Raw genomic sequence first — 22,114 nt, 5'->3', positions numbered from 1 at the left:
TTATTGGAGGATTTTGACGAGTTGTGGAATAGTTGATTTCCTGTATCTCTCTGTTCTTTCGGCCGACTAGCATTGAAAATGGACGCAAAAATACCACTTTCCTTGTATGACAGCATACCAGGTACCACGATATTATTGGATGCTTTACTGACTGTCATTGACTCCAGCAAGGTTTTTCATAATAATTTGGTAGTTTTTATGTTATGTTAGCAAATGTTGTACCCTATGGCCCACCGCACGACAGAGTAAATGTTGAGCCAAGTTTAGACCGAGTGCACTGAGTGAGAAAACTACAAATGATATAAATAGTTTATAATGTCTCGAGGAATTCTTAGCAGTTGTAAGGTGGTGTCGTGGTTTCCAATAATGTGCAATTTATTTAACAAGCCCCCCTTTTAACCAGCAATGTTTTTGAGAAGTCGGGGAAAATATTGCTTGGTCATGGAAAATTGTTGTTTTGCAATGTCGTGAAATACTTTAGTTACGCCTTTGATGTCCCTTCAGGGCAACCACAGTAAACAGCGTGCATGTGCGTTCTTCCAACAAAACGAAAACAATTCACAAACATCCTATGTGATGTGTTTTCATTTTGCTGAAAGAACACTGAATTCGTTCAGTGAATTTTATTACGCCCTGGCGAATAGCTGAAAAGTATAAAACGTTTATTTTTAGATAGGCATAAACTCCAAGGACGTTGGCTCCGTCTAGCTCCACATTAGGAAAAAATGTCGATACTGATAGTGATACTGCTTTTGAGTAGCAACATATGCTGTTCCAGAAATGCATTTCATATACAGGGTCTATCAAAAAAGGAAACCCAGATGTGAATGTAACTTATACAAATGTAATACATATTTTGAAATATGTGAAAGATCATGTGAAATGCCAATGGATCCTCTTTCCAATGACACATTGATTTTGTTTGTGCCCGCGGACGACTGAGCCGAGCCGAGCCGAGCCGAGCCAACAATTCAAAAAAATGTTGACACACAAAAATAAGAAATGATCAAACAACAAAACGTGCAGTTTATTTAACAAGTCCCCCCTTTAACCAGCGGCCTCTTTACGCTGATTCCCCTTTACTTTGGCGCGACCTTTGGCAATTGTGCTGCCCTGAAAAGCGCCACCTATTGGCTAAAGCGACCAAAATCATCCTTTTTTTAACATGTCCCCTATAAAAGATAGTACCGCCCCTACCCCCCCCCCCCCCTTTATTTTACGGAGGCCAAATTACCGGAGAAAAAGCCCTGTCTACATTTATTTCAGCATGGATGTGCGAATGTCCTTTTCACCAACGTTCCCCCCCCCCTAATAAATGACCTTGCTACGCCCCTGCAACCGCACTCTAACCCGTACACTTTGTATAATTATAATCCAAAATAATCCACCATAGTCCCTGGGACATATGTATTCTACATTACAGCCTGTCTAAAAGAAAATTGGTTAAATATGAAATTTCAAAATAAGTCATTCTCACTTGGCATAATATTACAGAAAAAAGGACTGGGCTTTCCAATAGTGTTTGTTTGATCTTATTTGCTTTTGTCAATTCAGAGATATAATCAATTTAGTGCGATACACCAAAATCGATTTTGTGCCACTTTTATGCATGGGCAGAGTTGTTTCGAGTCATGTGGCACAAACTCGATTTTTGTGTTCCGCAGTAAACTGGAGTTATCTCTGGATTGACAATAGCAAATGAGATGAAACAAAAAGTATTGGAAAGCCTGGTCTTTTTTCTTTAATCTGATGCTCAAAACGACTTACTTATGTTGAGATTTAATATTGAAAAAAAAAATCGTTTTCGATTGTACCATTTTTTTGAGACAGGCTGTACAGTGCAGTACAATTCTTGCAGGTGTAACCAGGCCTGACATCAGCTGGCTCGCATTATTAAGTTTTTTTCAATGACGTATTGAAAGAAAATCCATTGTTTATGCCAGTTTCGCATCCAAGCGTGTAGAAAAAAGCCAGAAAGCATGTTAGCCTCCATATTGCACGAGAAACGCATTACACAATAGTGCTGATTCAGCATGACTTAGCACTTTTGAGTGATGTAGGGGTAGGGGAAGCAAAAATGGCCATGGTGAGCCCAATTTTCAAGACAGAAAGCTTATCTTCTACTTAAATTCAAGCTTGTGGTCTTACGCAGTTTTTAAATTATAAAGAAAGTGTGTATCTTTGGTATCCCCAAACAGGGCAAAGTCACAGGATTGGGGGGGGGGGAGGGTGTCCGCAAAGCAATATATGCCCTGGGATCACGAATACGGATGAACTTGGGACCAACTTTTTTTTCTTGGTTGCCCATTCTATCAGGATGGTAAAAAGTGCAAACAGGTCACGACGGGACCATTTTTGAGAGAGCAGAGGCCCAAAATATGATTTTAGCCGTTTCTCAAAAAATTAGCTCCCAAAATAGCAGCAGTATTTTGGAGCTGGAAGGCAAAAATAACGGCTTTGCAACTTAAGAGCACCTTTTTCGGATGTCCCAAGGTACCCTACAACAGAAAATAATATTAAGATTAATCAGAAAATTTTACGATTAAAAGGCCCTATCCCAGGGACTACCAGTACTGCAAGAGAAAAATAAGCACACTATAGTACACTATATTCAGTGCGTGCAAGGTCATCACAGGACCACCTGAGTTGGTGTGAAAAACACTTGCGACAAAAAAAAAATCGCACCAATGCATTTCGTGAACTTTATGTCGTGGAATGTTTTGAGAAGTCGCAAGGTGATGTCGTGGTTTCCAATGATGTGCAGTTTATTTAACAAGTCCTCCTTTTAACCAGCAATGTTTTGAGAAGTCGGGGAAAATATTGCTTGGTCATGGAAAATTGTTGTTGTTTTGCAATGTCGTGAAATACTTTAGTTGCACCTTTGGTGTCCCTTCAGGGCAACCACAGTAAACAGCGCGTGTGTTCTTTCAACAAAACGAAAACAATTCACAAACATCCCTAAGTGATATGTTTTCATTTTGCTGAAAGAACACTTAGCTTTTTGTGATCCGTGGACAGAAGTTTAAAACGGTGGTTGTGTTTAATTAAAATTCCGTAAATTGAAAAATACATGAGTAATTTAAGCTGAGCGATTCTTGTACTAAAAGAAACTTTACGAATTCGTACAGTGTATTCACGAACCACTGATTCCTTAGTTCATAGCGGAATTTTATTACGCCCTTGCAAAGAGCTGAAAAGTATAAAACGTTTATTTTTAGGTAGGCATATGTTCAATAAACCCCAAGGACGTTGGCTCCGTCTAGCTCCAGATTAGAAAAAAAACTATGTCGCTGTCACGCCCCAACTATCGCATCGGTCCCAACTATAGTTGGGCCTGTCCCAACTATAGTTGGGCCTGTCCCAACTGTAGTTCCACAGTTGGGCTGGCCCAACTATAGTTGGGCCTGTCCCAACTATAGTTGGGACGGTCCCAACTGTAAGTTCCACTGTTGGGCAGTCCCATCTATAGTTGGGCCACTCCGATCTTTTTATTTTGCGGTGTCCCAACTATAGTTTACATTGATGTACAACTGTAAAACGTTCCCTACAGCTCTGATACACGTCTGACTTTACTGGGGACCACTGAAATTAGTTATTCATGGGGCGAATCTATAGTTGGGCCACTCCAATCTTTTTATTTTGCGGTCCCAACTATAGTGTACATTGTTGTACGATTATAAAACATTCCCTACAACTCTAATACACATCTGACTTTACTTGGGACCAATGAAATTATCTATGGGTGGGGACCATCTGTAGTTGGACCACAGCAATATTTTTATTTGGCGGTCCCAACTATAGTTTACATTGATGTACGACGACTATAAAACATTCCCTTCAGCTCTGTTACATACTGTCTAACTTTACTTGGGACCTTTGACATTAGCTATGGGTAGGGCCCATCTATAGTTGGCCGGCCATGGCAATCTTTGAATTTTGCAAAATGTTGCTGGACAATCAACCCAGCAGCTGGACAACTCATCCAACTAGGCAGTACCACGTGACCGGCCAGCCTTGCGGCATGCATGCACGATGAATACACGGTGCCAACGCCGCGGAACATTTAATCCAACAAGATCTACCAAGCATGAAGCATCCAGCGCAACTCCAGTCCTAACTATAGTTGGGCCGACCCAACTGCCGCACTATAGTTGGGACAGTCCCAACTATAGTTGGGACCGATGCGATAGTTGGGGCGTGACATCGATACTGATACTGCTTTTGAGTAGCAACATATGCTGTTCCAGAAATGCATTCCATATACAGGGTGTATTGGGCAACCGCAGTAAACAGCGTGTACGTTCTTTTAGCAAAACGAAAACAATTCACAGACATCCCTAGGTGATATGTTTTCGTTTTGCTGAAAGAACACTTATAGCGTTTTGTGATCTGTGGACAGAACTTTAAAACGGTGGTTGTGTTTAAAATTCCGTAACTTGAAAAATACATGAATGATTTAAGTGATTCTTATACTAAAAGAAAGCTTATGAATTGGGCTTTCATATCCTAGATTTTGAAAGTGCTACATGCAGAACCTCACAAAAACAATGGTCCCGACATTGGGTTTGGGTGGTTTTTTTTTTTTTTTACCTTCCCTGTTGTCTGCATGTAGAGAGAGATCCATTTTTAGCACGATGGTTTTTTTTTCAACTTAAGTTACGCTATTTCATCATTTCCATTAATTCATATTCTGTTAATCACAATGTTAAAAGATCATTTTTGTTCGGGGGTGATTTTCAGTCAAGCAGTCAATGAACTAATAATGTCAAATTCTGTAACATTTCACTTTCCTACTGAAGAGTTCAGGGGTGCGCCACCGGGGGAACTTTCAGGCGCTTTTGAAGCATTGCATATCGAGGCAGTTCAAAAACACCCAAAGCAATAACTGCCGACGGACAATTGAACAAACAACTTTCCCAAAATAATTGATTTGTTTTAATCAGCCGGACAAAATAATGAACAGTAGGAAGACTCGAACTTGCGATCGTTTCTTTACCTGGTAACTCTGTTATCCAATTTAGTGAAGTCCCTTGATTTGGTCAATGAACACATTTTATTGAAAAGGTAGGCCCTATATACACCATTTGCAAACATCTAAAAACAAAACTACCAAATTATTATAAAAATACCTTACTGGACTGTTAGTGAATGACAGTCTCAAGCATCCTGTGAAATCGTTGCACCTGGTGTGCTGATATTTAAAAAAAAAAAAAAAAAAAAAAAAAAAGTGGTATTTTGTATCAAAATCTGGCGGTTTTTTTTTCAAATACTGCCCCCAATTTACCCATATTTAGCTTGTCCGCATTTTGTTTGTGATCGATTACAAGGCAGGTAGACTGGTCCCATGACCTAATAATTCTCCGACGTCTATAAATTATTCCGTTTCATCTGAAGAGGGGTCAGGAACCATACTACAAGAGCGAATTTTTGTTTCTTGATTTTTACGGCATCTACGAATACAAAACTTCAAACAAGTCAGTGCAACAATACGTGCTAAAGTACTAACATTCCAAATTCATCCATTTCCCCTGAAAGTTACAGGAAAAGCAAAAGATGTACATTGATGGCACAGTCATTCATTTGAATCAACTAACGGGAATACCATACCATATGTCTTTCCGTTTGCCAGGGGTCACAGAACTCCCATTGTAGGAGTAGGTTGCGAGGGACGGGAGAAAATAACAAACATAAACATTTTTCTTATGTACGCCAAAGCACACGTCCCCTGTATCCAAGGGGGCTGCCCGATAGTCCGAAGGCTCGATAGACCGAACACACACATTTCCAATAACCAGGGTTTCATTATTCCGAAAATGAAATAAGGTTTATTAATCTGAACATTTGATGTGGTAGTCCGAAGATTTGTTATAGTACAAAGGTTAAATAGTCCAAAGGTTCGATAATCCGAAGGTTCATTTTATCCGAAGGTTCGGTAGTCCGAATTTAGAATAAGGCTCATTAGTCTAGTCTCAAGGTTCAATAGTCCGAAAAGGAAACAAGATTCAGTTAAGGAGAATACACGAGAAAGTGTGGATTCGTAATAATTCGTATTAAGTATCCACACTTGCGAGTGTATTCTTCGACTTAAACCATTGCGTCAAAAGAAGTATTGGCATTAACAGTGAGAGGAGATGAAAAGACTTGGGGAAAATGTTGCAACCTGACGCCACTTCCGCGATTGTGTACAAAGTCTATGGAGAGTCAAGAGTATTTTTTAAGTACTTTCCTAACAAAATTGGAAATATTTCTCAGTCCCAGATTCATGTCTTATCATCATTTTTGCAATGAATGACCTTCATTGAGATAATATATGAAGAAAAAAGTGGCGTCAGGTTGCAACATTTTTCCCGGCTCTTTCCGTCGACATATGGATAGTTCAGACGATGATCTCTTTCTGACTCGAAGTAGGTTTTGCAGTGACGGCGGAGAATCTGACAGTGAAGATGCACTAGTAATTTCAGAAGGAAAGTTTTCACGCATACGGTCCTATTAATGTTCATTATGGAGAACAAATGTCCGTCGTGTTCCGAAGTGTGGATTCGGAATACTTTACTAAAGGTTCTTTGTTCCGAATCCACACTTTGTGACCAGCGTAACAGATTCGTAGTTCCGAATCCACACTTTTAACAATAGTGTGACGTCATAGCAATGGTTTAACCCTAAAAGGGCCGGGTTATTTTGACCATCTCTCAGCCGGGGGGGTTCGCCCCCCCCCCCCCCCGCCCCCTAAGATCTCGGCCATCGAGAGGTACATGCATAGAGCATCTCATTATGAACATACCGAAGAAATTTCATGACTATAGGTCAAAGGGTTTTGGAATTATGGCTAAAAAATTATTCATATGTACGAATGGTAATTTTGCTCTGTGTACACGACGTATATGGGAAAATTCCGTTTTCACGGCGCGTATAGCGCTGAAAAAAATTTCGTAGTCCGATTTTTATGTTTTTGGTATCAAAAAATGCGCCAGGCTCGAGGCTAAAAAGTCATAACAGCTCGGGTCGCGAAAAGAATTGTTTTTTAAGGCTATCGCGGAAAAAGTTGAGGGGGTGCGGATTCCGCCCGCCCCCCCCCCCCCCGGCCCTTTTGCGTATTTTTTTTTCCTAGGAGGGTTAGGGGCAATGTCATGAATAATTCAGTTTTTCCTTTGAGTCATTGCAAGACTTAGGTTCTCGTTCTATTTTCCCCTTAATTTAAATTTATCTCAGTGATAAATTTGGAGAAGAAAAATAGCTGATGAAAATGAGCATCGACGACGTGGATTCGAACCAGGGATCTTTGTATCCATAGCTCATCTCGCTATCCATTAGGCTACTGTGTGGTAGCTCGACGACAACCGTTCTTTAAAATGCTTTAATGTATTGTAACTAGTTGAGTAACTAATAACAATGCTCTCATGGATAAACATGAATTATTCATGACATTGCCCCTAACCCTCCTAGGAATAAAAATTACGCGGCCCTTTTAGGGTTAAATAGTCCGAAGGTTCATTATTCCGAAAGCACACAAAGTTCGATAGTCCGAATTGACAATAATGTTCAATGCTGCTTATTCGGACTATCGAGCCTAATTATTGTCGATTCTGATTATCGAACCTCATTGTCTATTCGTGCTATCGGATAATTTAACCTTATTCTATTTTCGGACTAATGGGCCCTTCGGACTGTTGAATCTTCAATGTATATCAATACGTGGGGTTTTTTTTCTGCCTGATGTATTTTGTTAGCGTTTTGTTCGACAACATGCCATGAGATGCCTCTTCAACTAGGTCCGACTTCTCATTGTCATGCCTCCATTCAATGTACTGACATATGTGTAGTTATGAGTCGTATTTTTGCTGTTGTAGGAACATTAAGGCAGAGATTTGTACTGAGAGAAAGACGGAATGAGAACTGAAACCCCCCCCCCCCCCAAAAAAAAGGTAAATGGCGATAGTCTTAGTCCTAAAACCAAGAAAATGAACTAACATTAAGAATATCTTTAAAGAAAAACGTACACACGATCTTTAAGGGTATTCGCCATTCATATTTTATCTGTTTTATTGACGTTTACAGGAAAGATCAGAAGACAGAATGATCTGCAATTATAACTTTATACTACAACGGTAATGTAAAACGGTAATGATCAGAGAATGCCATCCGATCCCATGGAACGTGCACGTTAGTTAGGTTACCGGTGCTGGCCACATGAATATATTTATAGTCAAATTTAAATAGGACAGAAGAGCGGGCGATTCTGCAACGATCAAAATGTCAAACATTGCTGTATAGGTTGCCAGGGTGACTGGTTTTGTTACCAAAAACTGGGTGCGTTTTGGTCGTTATGAGTCACGTACGCGTTGCGAAAGTATTGCACTGCTGAAATAACACCCATGATGAAACACACAGACGAGGCGTGCTTTTGTGTGTATTTATCTGAACGTTTTTGTAGTATAAACATATTAATTTCACATTGTCAGGTTTAACTTTTTTTTTTTTTTTTTAAATCTCTTCGTCACATTTAACCGCAATCGTTAACGTAATGCACTTAAACGGAATGTAAAGAGATCGAACGTAGTCATTGGGGCAGATTATAATTATGTTTCTAATAGGTTTACATTAAGAGAATGGCGTTGACTCAAGCGTTGTTAGTGTCTTGTATCGCCGATATCATGCATGAGGACTTCGTTCTTCTTATTGCCTGGGGCAGCGACCGTCCGAATGATGAAAATATGTAGTATCAGGTGAGATCCCGCCGGTGAACATCGTCAAACAGTAGACGCACAGGTTTTGAAAGGAGTCCCCAGTACTCGCGCACACGAGGGCGTGTTCATAGGAACAGCTCCCTCCGCCGAGAATCAGAGCGACATACTCATCACATTCGCTGGGGACCTTTGAAGGAAAAGCAAGGGAGGTGGATGGGAAACTTTAAAATGTGTGTACAGCTCACCTCAGTTTAATATAGGTTTTCCCGAACAATTTAACAACCTACCGCTTGTCCCACAAAATACCTAACAGTCAAATCGGGCATGTTTTTAGAAAAGTGGGGGTAGTTTTTGAAATCGTGTCTTATGTATTGCTAGCTGAGTGGAATATTGATCTTCCAAATGCTTTTTTGTTGGTTTCATTGGGATGTTTTGTTCAAAAGAGACAGCAATCAGAAACGGGACTTGAAAAACCACTTGGGCCACTTGTTTTTATTTATCAAGTTTACAGATCGAAGCCGGTAGAATAAGTCACACGTTACTCTTGAACAAAGGAAATAAATAATTTGTGTGTTTTTCTAACTGTGCTTTCTCACTTTCGTCGCTAAACTCCAATCGAAATAGCGGTAAGAAAATCAATTCCATTTAAAGATGGTGGATCACCCCAACCAGATTTGTGAAGTGTGAGACAAAGAAGCTGATTTGAGGTTGTCTTGTATCTTTCCAACTGTCAAAATGTATTAAAAACGGAGAACAAAGAGTACAAAAGGTTTTAATCCACCATTTTGATGTGAGGTTAAGGGAGGTAGGTTTGAATTATGTACATTTGTGTACAGCGCTTTCTAGTGTCATCTGATTTTCAACATGTTCATTCCAATGCAGGCGTTCATACTTTTCTTTAAAATGAGTGTATATTCCTTTGTTACTTCCCCCAAATTCATGTAATCTCTGTTTTAGCACTATAAAGCAGTATACTGTTAATGTAGCTGCCCAATATCGTTGAGCATGTGTAACTTTTGTGAACGTATGTGAATGAATTCCAATGAATTCCCAAGCGGGACTGGAATCGAAAGCTCACACAATAAGACGCACAAGTCCCGTATCGTCCTGCCTTTTTTTTTCAGCAGTGATTGAAGAAATATTTTGAACTTACGCTAAATTTAACATAATATATTGATAATGGTTGCCCGTTTTTCTTCGAATCTGCATTAAAATTCTGTCCGATTGAATGATCAAGTTGCGAAATTTGTCGGGAAAACCTATAATTACATTCTATTCGTTGAATTATTCAATAGGCCTAATACTTCGATTGTTGAGTGCGTATTCGCTCTTTTCACGCTCCGCCATTGGGAATGTACAGCCTCGATCTGGCAACTTTGCACAATAAAAATAGCCGGTTCAGTGATCTGAACCCCGACACGGGAATCACTGAACCGGCTATATTTATTGTGTAAAGTTGCCAGATCGAGGCGCTGCATGCCCATAGCGGAAGTGTGAAAAGAGCGAATTGCAGCTGATCTTAATTACTCAGCTAACATTGTGATATCATGGAGGAAGGAACATTGTGTTCCTTCCTCCATGGTGATATCATGCAAAACTACATAATCGAAGTAGGAACCCTTGACATCACCTAACCTGAGATAACTGACCACAACATACAGTTACACGTATCAATGGGGAGTTGTGTCAACGGCTTATTGTTTCTCATTCGGCATCCATGGCTTACATACTCTTTGACTACCTCAGATGGTTGATAACACAACAGATGAACAAAATTAGGAATTTATATAACGCAGTTCACGTATTCCCATTTCAGTTCACATCATTAAAAGATTCCACACCAATGGAAAAATGTGTCCTCTCTGTGCCTACTTAAACAAGGACACTTTTAAAAGCCTGTTGACTTTTTCTCATTTGACTTTATATTTCAAAAGAAGAACTTAAGCAGGGCTTTAAGCCTATCTACTGATTTCGGTTTATTGCTTCCAGCCATCTTTTTGCCTTCTTTGTGATGTTTAGTAAACAAATAGTACAAACAATACAAACAATACAAATAGTATTCTCCCCATCCCCTGAAATACTCACCGAATAGTATTCTCCCCATCCCCTGAAATACTCACCGAATAGTATTCTCCCCATCCCCTGAAATACTCACCGGATTATGTGCTCGTCGGATCAATGAAGCATCGCAAACACCGTACAGCGAAGCTGCTGCAAACAAAACATTTGAAACATTTTACTCTATGCATAATCATACACGTAGCCAATTAATTCTATATAGACTTCTTTCTGATTCAATATGCCTGTGTATCTTCTTTTCAAAGCAATAAGATGTTTCCAAAAATGTTTCTCAAGATGACGAGCAAAGATTATGCAATAATTGTGTGTAGCCTACACAACATTGTAGAGTTGCTTGCACACGTCTCGTTTGAAATTTTGAAATTGCCAAAGCAAAGGCTTTGGTTATCAAGATGTTGGATTTGATAGGTTTTTGACCATTACAATTATCAGATAGGTATGTGACATTGAATTATCTTCATGTCAGGCTTCTAAGAAAGTGTGAATTATACAAGACGTAGGCAAAGTTTTAACTATCAACGTTTTCCAGTATACAGGGTGAGTCCAAAAAAAGCGGAACCCAAACCCCCAAAAATGTATTTCATATTTTAAAAAAAATGTGTAGCACCAAAAATAATAATGACTGGAAAGCCAATTTACTTTTATTTGAGAAAAAAATACTGAAATTGCTCAATCTGTTAAAAAGATATCACCATTTAAATGCAATGACCCTACAACCCGCCTCGTCCAAAAAAAGCTATTTATTGTGTGTTTTGACTGTTTGGAACAACAAAGAAAATGACACAGAATACTTGTTTCAACAACTGTCACCAACTGTAGCACACAATATTTTGATTAACAACCCTGGTAAGGCAACCAATATGATTTATAAAATCTACTTTTTTAAAAGACGGGCCTTCAAAAGGTTTTTGATGCATATTGTTAATGTTTAAACTAAGATTTCATAGCTGGTGATGTTTGAAGACAATTGTGACGACGATTGTTGAAATCGCATTTTTTTTGGACGAGACAGGTTTTAGGGTCCTTGTGATTAAATGGTGATATTCTTTGAACGGATTGACCAATTTCAGTAATTTTTTTCATCCAAAAGTAGCTTATGAAATGGGCTTTCCAGTCATTATTATTTTTGGCGCTACATATTTTTTTAAATATGAAATATAATTTTGGGGGTTCGGGTTCCGTTTTTTTTTTTTAACTCGCCCTGCTGTACATGTACAATCCAACAGCTGCACTTACCCACAATGCAGATCATCAGACTAACATTACGCATGTTGAATGGATGGTTGTCGGACAAGTTAAATGTCTATAGCTCACAGTGTAGGGAAAGCTGCCTTTTGCGTACAGACGAACTTATCAAAATGACAATCCGCCAAACAGAAGCTGAAATGCATTGACAATATTGGTTCAACTGCTTTATACACTCCGTCATCCGTGACTGGTACGCAGGGATGATGTTACTGTCATGGAATCCAGGGTATCACTTTGTACGGTGCCGCTTTTGCTGTCTCGTCTGATCTGAACCACCCAAACCGTAAAAGGAACGGCAGGCCTGTATCACATTCGTTGACGTTTTTACTGTTTTTAAATTATTTTTATGACTTATAACAGATGGGAAGACCGATTATTTTTTTTCAGAATGAGATGTTACATTTGCGTTTAAAAGATCCTATTCGCTGTCTGTCTGATGTATGTGCTGTCTGTCGGATGTCTGTTTGTCTGTCTGTATATATGTCACTTTCTTATCAAAGGCATGAGGAGTGTACAGGAGCACAGAATGCTATAATATCAACGGTTCCTCTGATTATGCGATCATCCATACAGGTGACATCGCTTTCAAGAAGATTGGGTTTGTGATATTCATGCATCAATTACCTATAGGCCTCTAGCAGATGTAGATAAGGTTCATTTCATGTTTCAGCATTAAAGAAGGTGCAAGCTAGGTAGGAAGTTAAACTGTGTCCCTTGTCTGACCGCAACACAGTTTAAAATACTAGTTTCAATTATACATGAAGTGTTTGGGGTCAAAGCCACAGGTGTTCAGTTACAAAGACATTTTTTTCGAGTGTAAACAGAAGCCGTTTCAGTCTCTAAAATGTTAATAATGGTCGGATCTGAACGGCGCCCCCATTGAAGGAACGGTACCACCGCTTTAAAGTTCTGTCCACGGATCACAAAAAAAAAGTGTGCGTTCTTTCAGCAAAACACACATCTCTATGTGATTTTTTTTCGTTTTGCTGAAAGAACACTGAACTTTTTTGTGATCCGTGGACAGAACCTTAAACGGTGGTTGTGTTTAAAACTCTGTAACTTGAAAAGCACATGAGTGATTTGAATGATTCTTGTACTAAAAGAAAGCTTATGAATTGGGCTTTCATATCCTAGATATTGAAAGTGCTACATGCAGAACTTCACTAAAACAATGGTCCCAACATTTGTGTTTCGGGGTTTTTTTACTCACCCTGTACGTACAGGCCTGCTGTAACATTTCTAAAACTGACATATGTACACGTGTCATCTGTGGGTGCCAGTTATTTGTTAAATGAAATTGGCAATAAAGTTCAACACAGTCTTAATGCATAAGAAGCCTTTGTAGTATTTCCAAAGATTTAATTCATTTTAAATTTTTTTTTAAAGAATCATCAGTGTGAATCATGCTATTGTGCACGGTCAGTTCAGAATATTTCATTGATGATTTATTTGAGGGTAATGCTAAAAAAAAGACACAGTTTAGACGCCAATAGATTGTTTTAACTTCTTTTAGACATACCTATATATCCAACTTGCCCGCCGTCTACAATTATCTTATCAGCTTTCTTAATAATACAATTAAATTTCAATAAATTGCATATTTTGGCAAACGTGTCCAGTCCTTTAGGATAATTAAGATGCAACATTTTAACATTTTGTTTTTGGTGCATAACTCAAAATGCATTTGATTTTGTTTTATTGAAATAATGACCGATACAGTAAAATAGATTTATTGTAGAAAAGTACAAGAGATTAAAAAAAAAAATTAATTGAGAAATCTCAGTTGCACAATTGATTTTTTGCTATTTTCCCATTGTTTATAAAATGTATTTTCATTTGTGGAAGGGGTAAGAAACTATTGATTGATTAAAGTGCACCCAAAAGTGTGTCATGACAGTCTCAATAAAATGTGTCTATGATTTATTTTATTTTATGTATCACATTTATTTTGTGCAAAACATGTAATGTAATGTCATTGATGCTGGAGAAAATTTGACAAGTGTATTTTAACATTATTTCACATCAATTTTCCGTAATATTGTTCAAAGCAGAGAAAAGAAAATTGTTTGGCCTATTTATTTGGGTACATATGGCATTAATAGACCCGAATGACTTTGAAAATAGACATTATATAGACATACCCCCCCCCCCCCCATCTTTGAACCTTGGGAAACCAATTATTCATCACAACTAGAATTTTGAGGGAAACATTTTGCCCTCTTTTATTACATTATCCACATAGGTTTAGTGATATTTGTTGGTTGTTTTTGTAAGTTTTGTTACTTTTTCACACTTCCCCTCCCTCCTCCCTAGTCTGAGTACCACCCGTTCTACGGAGCGAGCCGTCTTCAACGAGCGTCTATTACATAGACTACCTCCTCCCCTCCCCCCACAAAAAAAATCACAATGTGTTTCTAAACCCTGGCTTCATATCCTTCAGCACCAAAACCATTAAGAAACCTTAAAAAGAAAAAAAATCAACCTTGGACTGGATTTTGCCTTAATAGAGACATACAATTATCTTATCCTGCGAAGTAACCCGAAATTGGAACAAAGCCGAAGTTTCGTAAACATCCAGCCGGAGTGAGCGGAATTACTGCACTGGTGTCCAATATTTCTGCGTGTATGGAAATTGGGGCCGGGTACCAGTGTGTACAGGTCGGTCTCTTTTTCTCCTCGTGGAAATCGCCATGAAGGCCCAAGGAATGGTCAGTAATTTGGACGTAATTTTTCAGACTTGAAATTCCATATTAGCATGATATTTAATGTTTGTATTAAAGTTTAAGTATCATAGATTCTATATATAACATTAATATTGTAATCTGAATAATATTTTTCTCTCTTTGAGGATAATAAAATCATATTTCGACACGTGATAGATGAATACGTGTGTAGTTGAGCCCAGTTTTCGGACATGAAACCATGCGACGATTAATGTGGGCCCTGTCCGTAATCCTGTATTCCTGTTAACTTAAAAGGAAAAAAAAGAAGTCGGCTTTTAGATTATTGGACTTAGCACACTAGTTAGCAACATTAAAAGCAACAGGTATGTTGTAGATGTCATGATAGAGGGCAGGGATTTACGACAATTAGAGACGACAAAACGCAACACGTTAAAACTAAAGGTGGCGATTAGGCCTACTGCGATGCACCGTGAACACGCAAAGCTGGCATGACTGGGAAAGAATGTTGCAACCTGACACTGTTTTTTTTCTTAATATTTATAGGTCAATAAAGGTCAGTCGTTGCAGAAGTGATGACAAGCCATGAACAGATTAATCTGGGACTGAGAAACATTTTCAATTTTTGTTAAGAAATACTTAAAAAGATTTTCTTGACTCCCCACAGACTTTGTACACAACCGCTAAATTAGCGTCAGGTTGCAACATTCTTTCCCAAAACTGCATAGATTCTCATACTGCTTCAGTGCTTGGCACCAGAAAGAATTTAGTATCAAGACGCCACTTCTTTGGTTGTCAGGTTGTGTGCAAAGTCTATGGAACAAGTGTATTGTATTTTCGGAACAAATTCCATACACGTATGCCAATTTTTTTCCCTGTAATTTACTCATCAACCATCAAAGAGGAATAACATGTCCTAAAAAGTGAAATTGGATAGCAGGGAAAATATTGAAGCATTTAGTTGGAAAACACTTAACATTTTTCAGACCAGTCTCATAGGTTTTGTACACAGGGTGTCAAGTGGCGTACGTATGTAATTCTTTCTGTAGTTTCCAAAAGTTTTCATTGGGAAAAGATAAGGTCCTCAGTATTTTTAACCAACCAAGTTTGCAGACTCAATTCAATTTTTAACTTTTTATAGAGGGGTTAAGAAAAAAATCAGATCCTTATCATGCTGTGTTTTTGGGGATTGTGCTTTGAAAATAAAGTTAATTTTTTAAAAGTTGGAGAGATAGCCCAATGAAGAATGCAGTGCCCCATAAAAGGAATACAGTTTTAAATCCCTGGTGGAGATTTTACAAGTGATGTCAGAATAGTAGGCGAACTAGAAGGCGCCCATATTCTAGAATTACTTGCATCCAAAATTTCATGTTTTGGGGGGGAAAAAATCTCTCAAAAAAGCAGCCCTGATTGATCCAGGTCACTTTAAAATGTTGCAACGATGGTTTTTAGGACCTCGGACCAAAAATATTTGGTAAAAAAAAACAAGAGTTTTAAAAACATGATGATGTGGCCCAAGTCATGCAGCATGCACAGAACCTGCATATCCGCTACGTTCACAAGAACCCCCTCACCGGCAAAGAGAGTACAGTTGGGGGTGACCGACCAACGCCATCTTGCCTGACTGCAATTCATTTGTTGAGAAACGCGGCCACTGCGTGTACATAGTACAAATCCCCTGGTGTTTGTGCGTCACACACAAGGAACAGTGCGCGTCAACCAGTGAAATGTCCTGCCCATGGGACATTGTTGCTAGGTAAAAGGGCACCCTCTTTCGTCGGCGCACGGAGCCCATACCTAGTTGATGTTGAAGTTGGAAAAAGTCAATTAAACAAATTTAAGAAAAAGTTAATTCTTGCTTAATTTCAACAAAAGTAAAATTGTTTTAAACTTCAAAACACAGGCATGTTCTAACTAGTTTCCTGATCCCGTGCCCCTTTTTGCCCACAGCTGAAGGAGTTCGAGGTGATCGGTCGGGCCATCCCGACCGACAAGCAGCCCCTGCCCGCGCTCTACAAGATGCGCATCTTTTCCTCAGAAGAGGTCTCAGCCAAGTCTCGCTTCTGGTACTTCATCAAGAAGCTCAAGAAGATCAAGAAGACCAGGGGAGAGATCGTGTCTTGCAGGAAGGTGAGGATTATTGCAATGGCTCGTAACCACCGCCATGCCCTTTAGTCGAGCAGATGTTTACCTCAAATTTGAGGTCTGTTGAAGAAAATGAAACCAACGTCGCTGCCTTGCACATCATACGTTGGCACAAAGAACTTCATCTCTGCTGGCCAATTCTAAAATGTGCAGAAAACAACCAATAGGCTGCTTGTCGCCTTTCAGAACAAACAACTGTGTTCATGAGAGTGAAACAAGTTGCTACAAAAACATCTTTTGATGTATTTTTTAACAACATTATTTCTGAGAAAATTTCTAAACTGACTAAGCAGTGTGTAAATAGGTTCTTAGAGCTAAGGCTATGTGTTTTGTCAGCATGGCTCCATTGTAGTTTTAATTATCAAAGACCTAGACAGAAATTCTAGGCTATAGATTCAGACCTGTCCAAGTTTCACAGACTGCTGTGTTCTACTAGGCTTACTGTGTTTTACAGTGCTAATGTGCATGACCAGTTGATTGGAAATTGAGCTCAAAAGTTTTGATTTTTATTCTTTTCAAAAATATGCCATATTTCAAATATTGTGTGAATTTCATGCTCGAAGTTGTGCATTGAAAATAATGAAGAGTGTTTCACAAAAACCACGTGGTAGTGATTTTAACCAGTTATTAGGTTTTAGAAATAAAACAAATTCAAATATTTTACCACACATTCTGTAGCTCAAGATCGCATACAGTGTGACTAGAAGTCTCACAAGTATATAATCTTGTCAGCTTAGATGCCCTGTTGATAGTACTTTATTTTTGTTTTGTTTCATTCTGTTAGATCTACGAGACCAAGCCAACCAAGATCAAGAACTTTGGCATTTGGCTTCGCTACGACTCCCGCAGCGGCACCCACAACATGTACAGAGAGTACCGTGATCTGACCACTGCTGGGGCTGTCACTCAGTGCTGTGAGTACAAACAGGAGCATGGTCTCAAATCCTATCCAAGACGAGTTCTTGGAGAGGACAAGTCGTAGGATTCTGAAGAACTTCCCTGCAATCTTCCCGCAATGAAGTGATCAGTATTGATGAGTCAAGCAGTTGCTAATGAAACTTTTCCCATAACATGTCCGGGACAGAGCTCCTTTTGGACAGAGTTGCACCCCAACGTCTCCGGACTTGTCCGGGATATGAATTGAAATGGGCCCTAAGCACAAATAATAAACTTAGCACAAAAAGTGTGCTTAACTGTAGGTTACCTGCTAAAAAGTCATGTGATGTTGCATGTGACAGGTTTCCAGCAGATTTTTGCTTAGCTAGAAAATTGTTTAACAATATTTTGTGTCCAGCAAAAAAAATGCTTATTTGGGATATTTACAAGGCAGAAACTGAAAAGGGCAGCAGGAGCCCGAAGGAGAACATGAAGCCATCGGAAAAAGTCTTTCTCTTCGTTTGTGATATTTTCCCCATACAATCCTTTTTTTTGTAATTGTTCACTTTTGTAAACCACTACATAACTTTACATAAGTTTCCTTCAATGTGTTGGGATGGGTTTCTTTCCTTTATATAGTTGCAGTGTTCAGTGTTGTAAATCATACCATGTAAGTGAGCTACTTCAAAGAATGTTACTGGCATTTGTTTTCATCCTTTTTTTTCACAAGGAGTTCCTACTTACTCCAGTAATTTTGAATGGTCGTGATGTTTCGAGATTATTTTCTTGAATCTTCTGCTATTGTTTATGCATTGACTCAATTATCGAGCTTTGCACTCTGGGTAGACTTTGATATTGAAATTGACATATCCTGATGCAAGATTCTATCATTTATTTGATGCTTTGACTTGTGAAGTGCAGGCTCACATTACAAGTCTTTGCACAACATACGTTGGTACAAAGAAACCCATCTTTGCTTGCCAATTCCAAAAATGTGCATATAGCAAAAAAATAGCAGCTTGTCGCCTTTCAGAACAAACAATTGTGTTCATGGGAGTGAAACAAGTTGCAACAAAATATATCTTATATCCCTATCAAGAAACTTTCTTCGTTTTTTTTTGGGGGGGGGGGTGGTTGGTTGTAAAATTTGTGAATGTAATTTATTAACCCTAACGATGCCTAACCAGCCAAACTCCAACACCAAGGTTTGCTGGGATCTGGCAGGATGAGTCCTGCACTAGTAAACTGACTGCTTTGAGTGGTATTACCACATATAACCGAGTTCAAACTGGTTTTGTGAACAGCTTACCATATGGTGTTGGGATTTGCAAGGATGAAGAAGGTTCCTAGTAAATCGCCTTAGAAAGTTAGAGTTAAGGACCGATGATTAATTGCAGGCCAACAAGAGCAATAACTCTAATGTGAAGGTGAGAAGAAACCTCCTCAAAGCGAACAGTTGGTGTCAAACTGTCATCACATATCTTCACTCTATTGATTCCTTCCCCTTTATTGTTGCACCTCCTGTTTTATAGACCGTGACATGGGAGCTCGTCACCGTGCCAGAGCTAGCAGCATCCAGATCATGAAGGTGGAGACGGTTTCGGCCAAGAAATGCCGACGACCCAACATCAAGCAGTTCCATGTAAGCAATCCTGTCTGACTCACTCTTTCTGTATTTTCGCAGATGCTTGTTAGGCCATCAGCTCGGGGGTTTGGCCAGTATCAAATCAGGGCATGAATGATCATAGTGGGCACGCGCAAGGTATACCGCCCTCAGAGTGGCAACAAGCATTTTGATGGACATTTTGAAAAAAAGGGTGATTACACCCAAAAAGCTGCCACCGTTGCAATGCTATCACATATTTTCCAATTCTGGAGGTGTATACCTTGCCAAAAGTCGCTATGATGATTATTCCTCTCATTTGATACCAGCGGCCAAAATTTTGGACCGAGGCTGATGGCCTGTGTATGGTTTGAAAGGAAGAATAGCAAAAGTACTGGTTTTGAGGCGTTGGCTGGTTTGATCTCCCAACGCAAAGGTAGTCAAACTCCGCCGCAGCCTTGGGAGCAGTTACTTAGTACTTGTTACCACATTGGGGCATAGGGCATTTGTGGGGCAAAAGTGTTGTTACATATAAAGTCATACAGGGTACCGGGAACAGAGGGTAACAATAGGAACAACGGGACCCCACCAGTAGGTCCTTGGAAATAAGGGCTGTCACGAATGCTTGAGAACCTTGAATATTTGAAGGGGAAAAAAAAACTGCACGCACACTTGACTGTAACATTAATTTAATCCTAATGTTGGCGCTTTATTGTCAGATAAGATATTGAATATTAAACCTTTATTTGAAATCTATATCCCTACAGAACTCCAAGATCAAGTTCCCGTTGGCTCACCGCACCCAGCGCACCTTCAGGCCCATCTTCACCACCAGAAGGCCCAACACCTGCTTCAACTAGACACACCCTGCAAACACAGAAGGGTGCATTACTGTCCGCCCCACACAGGGGTCATGGTTGAATATATACAGGGGTCATGGTTGAATATACAGGGGTCATGGTTGAATATACAGGGGTCATGGTTGAATATACAGGGGTCATGGTTGAATATACAGAGGTCATGGGGTCATTTGTAGACTCCAACACCAGTGGGTTATAACTTGTGTCTGACAAGGTATATTACAGAGTTTGTAATTCAGTCTGTGAATAAAAGGCTTTGAAATGAACAGCCAACATAAACCCAATCTGCCTGCATTGTGTCATTGTTTTCAGTCGGTGTGTTATAAACTTGTCTGGAAATTATCAGAAAAAAAAAAATTGAATTTCAAGCAGGAAGTCTTGGTCTCTTTTTTTTATTCAATTACATTTTCAATCTTGGCGCTTCTTAATACAGGCATGCAACTTTTCCTCGGATCAGCTGATTTCCTCTTTTTTACTTCCCATGTGTATCATTGAAAATAGAAAAACACTGTACAAAGTCTTGGAAAGGTTGAATTTTCTCTTTTTTTGTGACCTCCCAGTTGCATGCCTGTTAATACAAGGAATGATTCAGTTTACCCAGTGATACCATCAATTTGGAATTGACCCCCCCCCGCCCCCCCGCCCCGCCCCCCCCCCCCCCCTGCCCCCCCCCTGCCCCCCCCCCCCCCCTTCCCCACTTTAGTGTATGCCAGACCTGGTCCCTGTGACCAATTCTGTGCATGGAAATAAATCCTGGCTTGTGAATTAAAAGTGTAAGCAAATGGGGTTTTTTAAGGACGCTGGAAACGAGAGCCATTTGCTCTTTTCACATGTCTGCCATGGGCATGTACTGCCTCGATCTGGCAACTTTTATACAAATATTGAGTGGCTCAGCGTGGAATGGGAGGAATATTATCGCGAGGTAAAATCTGGACTTTTCCATTTCACGAGGCGAAGCCGAGTGAACTGGAAAAGTCCAGATTTTACCGAGCGATAATATTCCTCCCATTTCACAATTTAAAGCCACTCAATATTTGTTTTATATAACTGACATAAAGCTCCTTGTCATTTGATATATTTGCACTTTATTTCAATACAAAACTGAAGGAAAAGCTATTTCTCTCTTCAAAACCACCCCATCACGAAAATGTTTGAACCTAACGCTGTAGCGCCGGATCGTGGAACAATACGCGCTACGCGCAACGCTGAACGCGCACACCAGCATTCATTTGCACACAAATACTTCGTCATGATCCTAACTGTTGAATAGACCGCTTGCAGACGCGTTCGATAATTGACGCGCGAAGGTGCGCGACGCCATGTTGTGGGACAAAATGTGCATGGATAGATATGCGCTTGTCCCACAACATGGCATCGCGCGCCTTTGCGCGTCGATTATCGAACGCGTCTGCAAGCGGTCTATAGTATTTCCCATTCCCCATCGGCGGATAGTACTTTTTGAGCCGCGGCGTGAATGGGAGCAATAACGAATGTCATGTGATGGGAGTTCCACCAATCAAATGACTAGGATCTGTATGTCAGTTATATAAACACAAATATAGCCGGTTCAGTGATTCCCGTGTTGAGGTTCAGATCACTGAACCGGCTATTTTTATTGTGTAAAGTTGCCAGATCGAGGCTCTGCATATCCCCATCGCGGAGTGTGAAAAGAGCGAATGGCCATTCAGGTGTTTAGCAGATGCTGATCATGCTGTAGGTCCAGCAACTTGGGGGGGGGGGAATACTGTACTCATGCTATTTCAGGATTTACACACCTTTTGGTAAAAATGGAAATGAATGGGAAAGGTTCTGTGTCTACATTTGTGTGCGTATTGGTAAAAATTGTTGATTTATCTGGGTTGCAGGTGCCGGGAGCCAGTAAATTTTAGCTGGAAATATGCTAAACCTGAGCTTCGCTTCCAGCATTAGATTTATCTC

At 39.7% G+C, this 22,114-nt stretch overlaps 1 protein-coding gene across 3 annotated transcripts; it reads left to right on the top strand.

Annotated features, from left to right (window-relative positions):
• The first annotated feature begins 14,571 nt into the window (after positions 1-14,571).
• On the top strand, positions 14,572-20,460 carry LOC119737255 (60S ribosomal protein L18a-like). Of its 3 annotated transcripts, none has more exons than XR_005272366.1 (6): positions 14,572-14,719; positions 16,643-16,822; positions 17,622-17,751; positions 19,246-19,355; positions 20,084-20,270; positions 20,334-20,460. XR_005272366.1 is itself a non-coding variant. In XM_038211453.1 (5 exons), exons 1-5 carry the CDS (start codon positions 14,702-14,704, stop codon positions 20,174-20,176), a joined length of 531 nt encoding a protein of 176 aa, XP_038067381.1. In that variant the 5' UTR covers positions 14,572-14,701; the 3' UTR covers positions 20,177-20,460. The 3 variants fall into 3 exon arrangements, 1 of the variants encoding a protein (XP_038067381.1); XR_005272365.1 differs by having other exon boundaries at positions 20,084-20,291; XM_038211453.1 differs by having other exon boundaries at positions 20,084-20,460.
• Positions 20,461-22,114: the final 1,654 nt, after the last annotated feature.

Source organism: Patiria miniata, unplaced genomic scaffold (assembly GCF_015706575.1).
Source record: "Patiria miniata isolate m_02_andy unplaced genomic scaffold, ASM1570657v1 HiC_scaffold_3, whole genome shotgun sequence".
NCBI classification, from domain to species: domain Eukaryota; kingdom Metazoa; phylum Echinodermata; class Asteroidea; order Valvatida; family Asterinidae; genus Patiria; species Patiria miniata.
The sequence above is the reverse complement of the archived record's forward strand: the minus strand, read 5'-3'. Positions and strand labels throughout refer to the sequence as shown.

Excerpts from the sequence above, each read along its gene's own strand:
- LOC119737255 (XM_038211453.1), top strand. Across the intron at positions 16,823-17,621 it reads AGATCGTGTCTTGCAGGAAG|ATCTACGAGACCAAGCCAAC; the intron begins GTGAGGATTATT and ends TCATTCTGTTAG. Across the intron at positions 19,356-20,083 it reads CCAACATCAAGCAGTTCCAT|AACTCCAAGATCAAGTTCCC; the intron begins GTAAGCAATCCT and ends ATATCCCTACAG.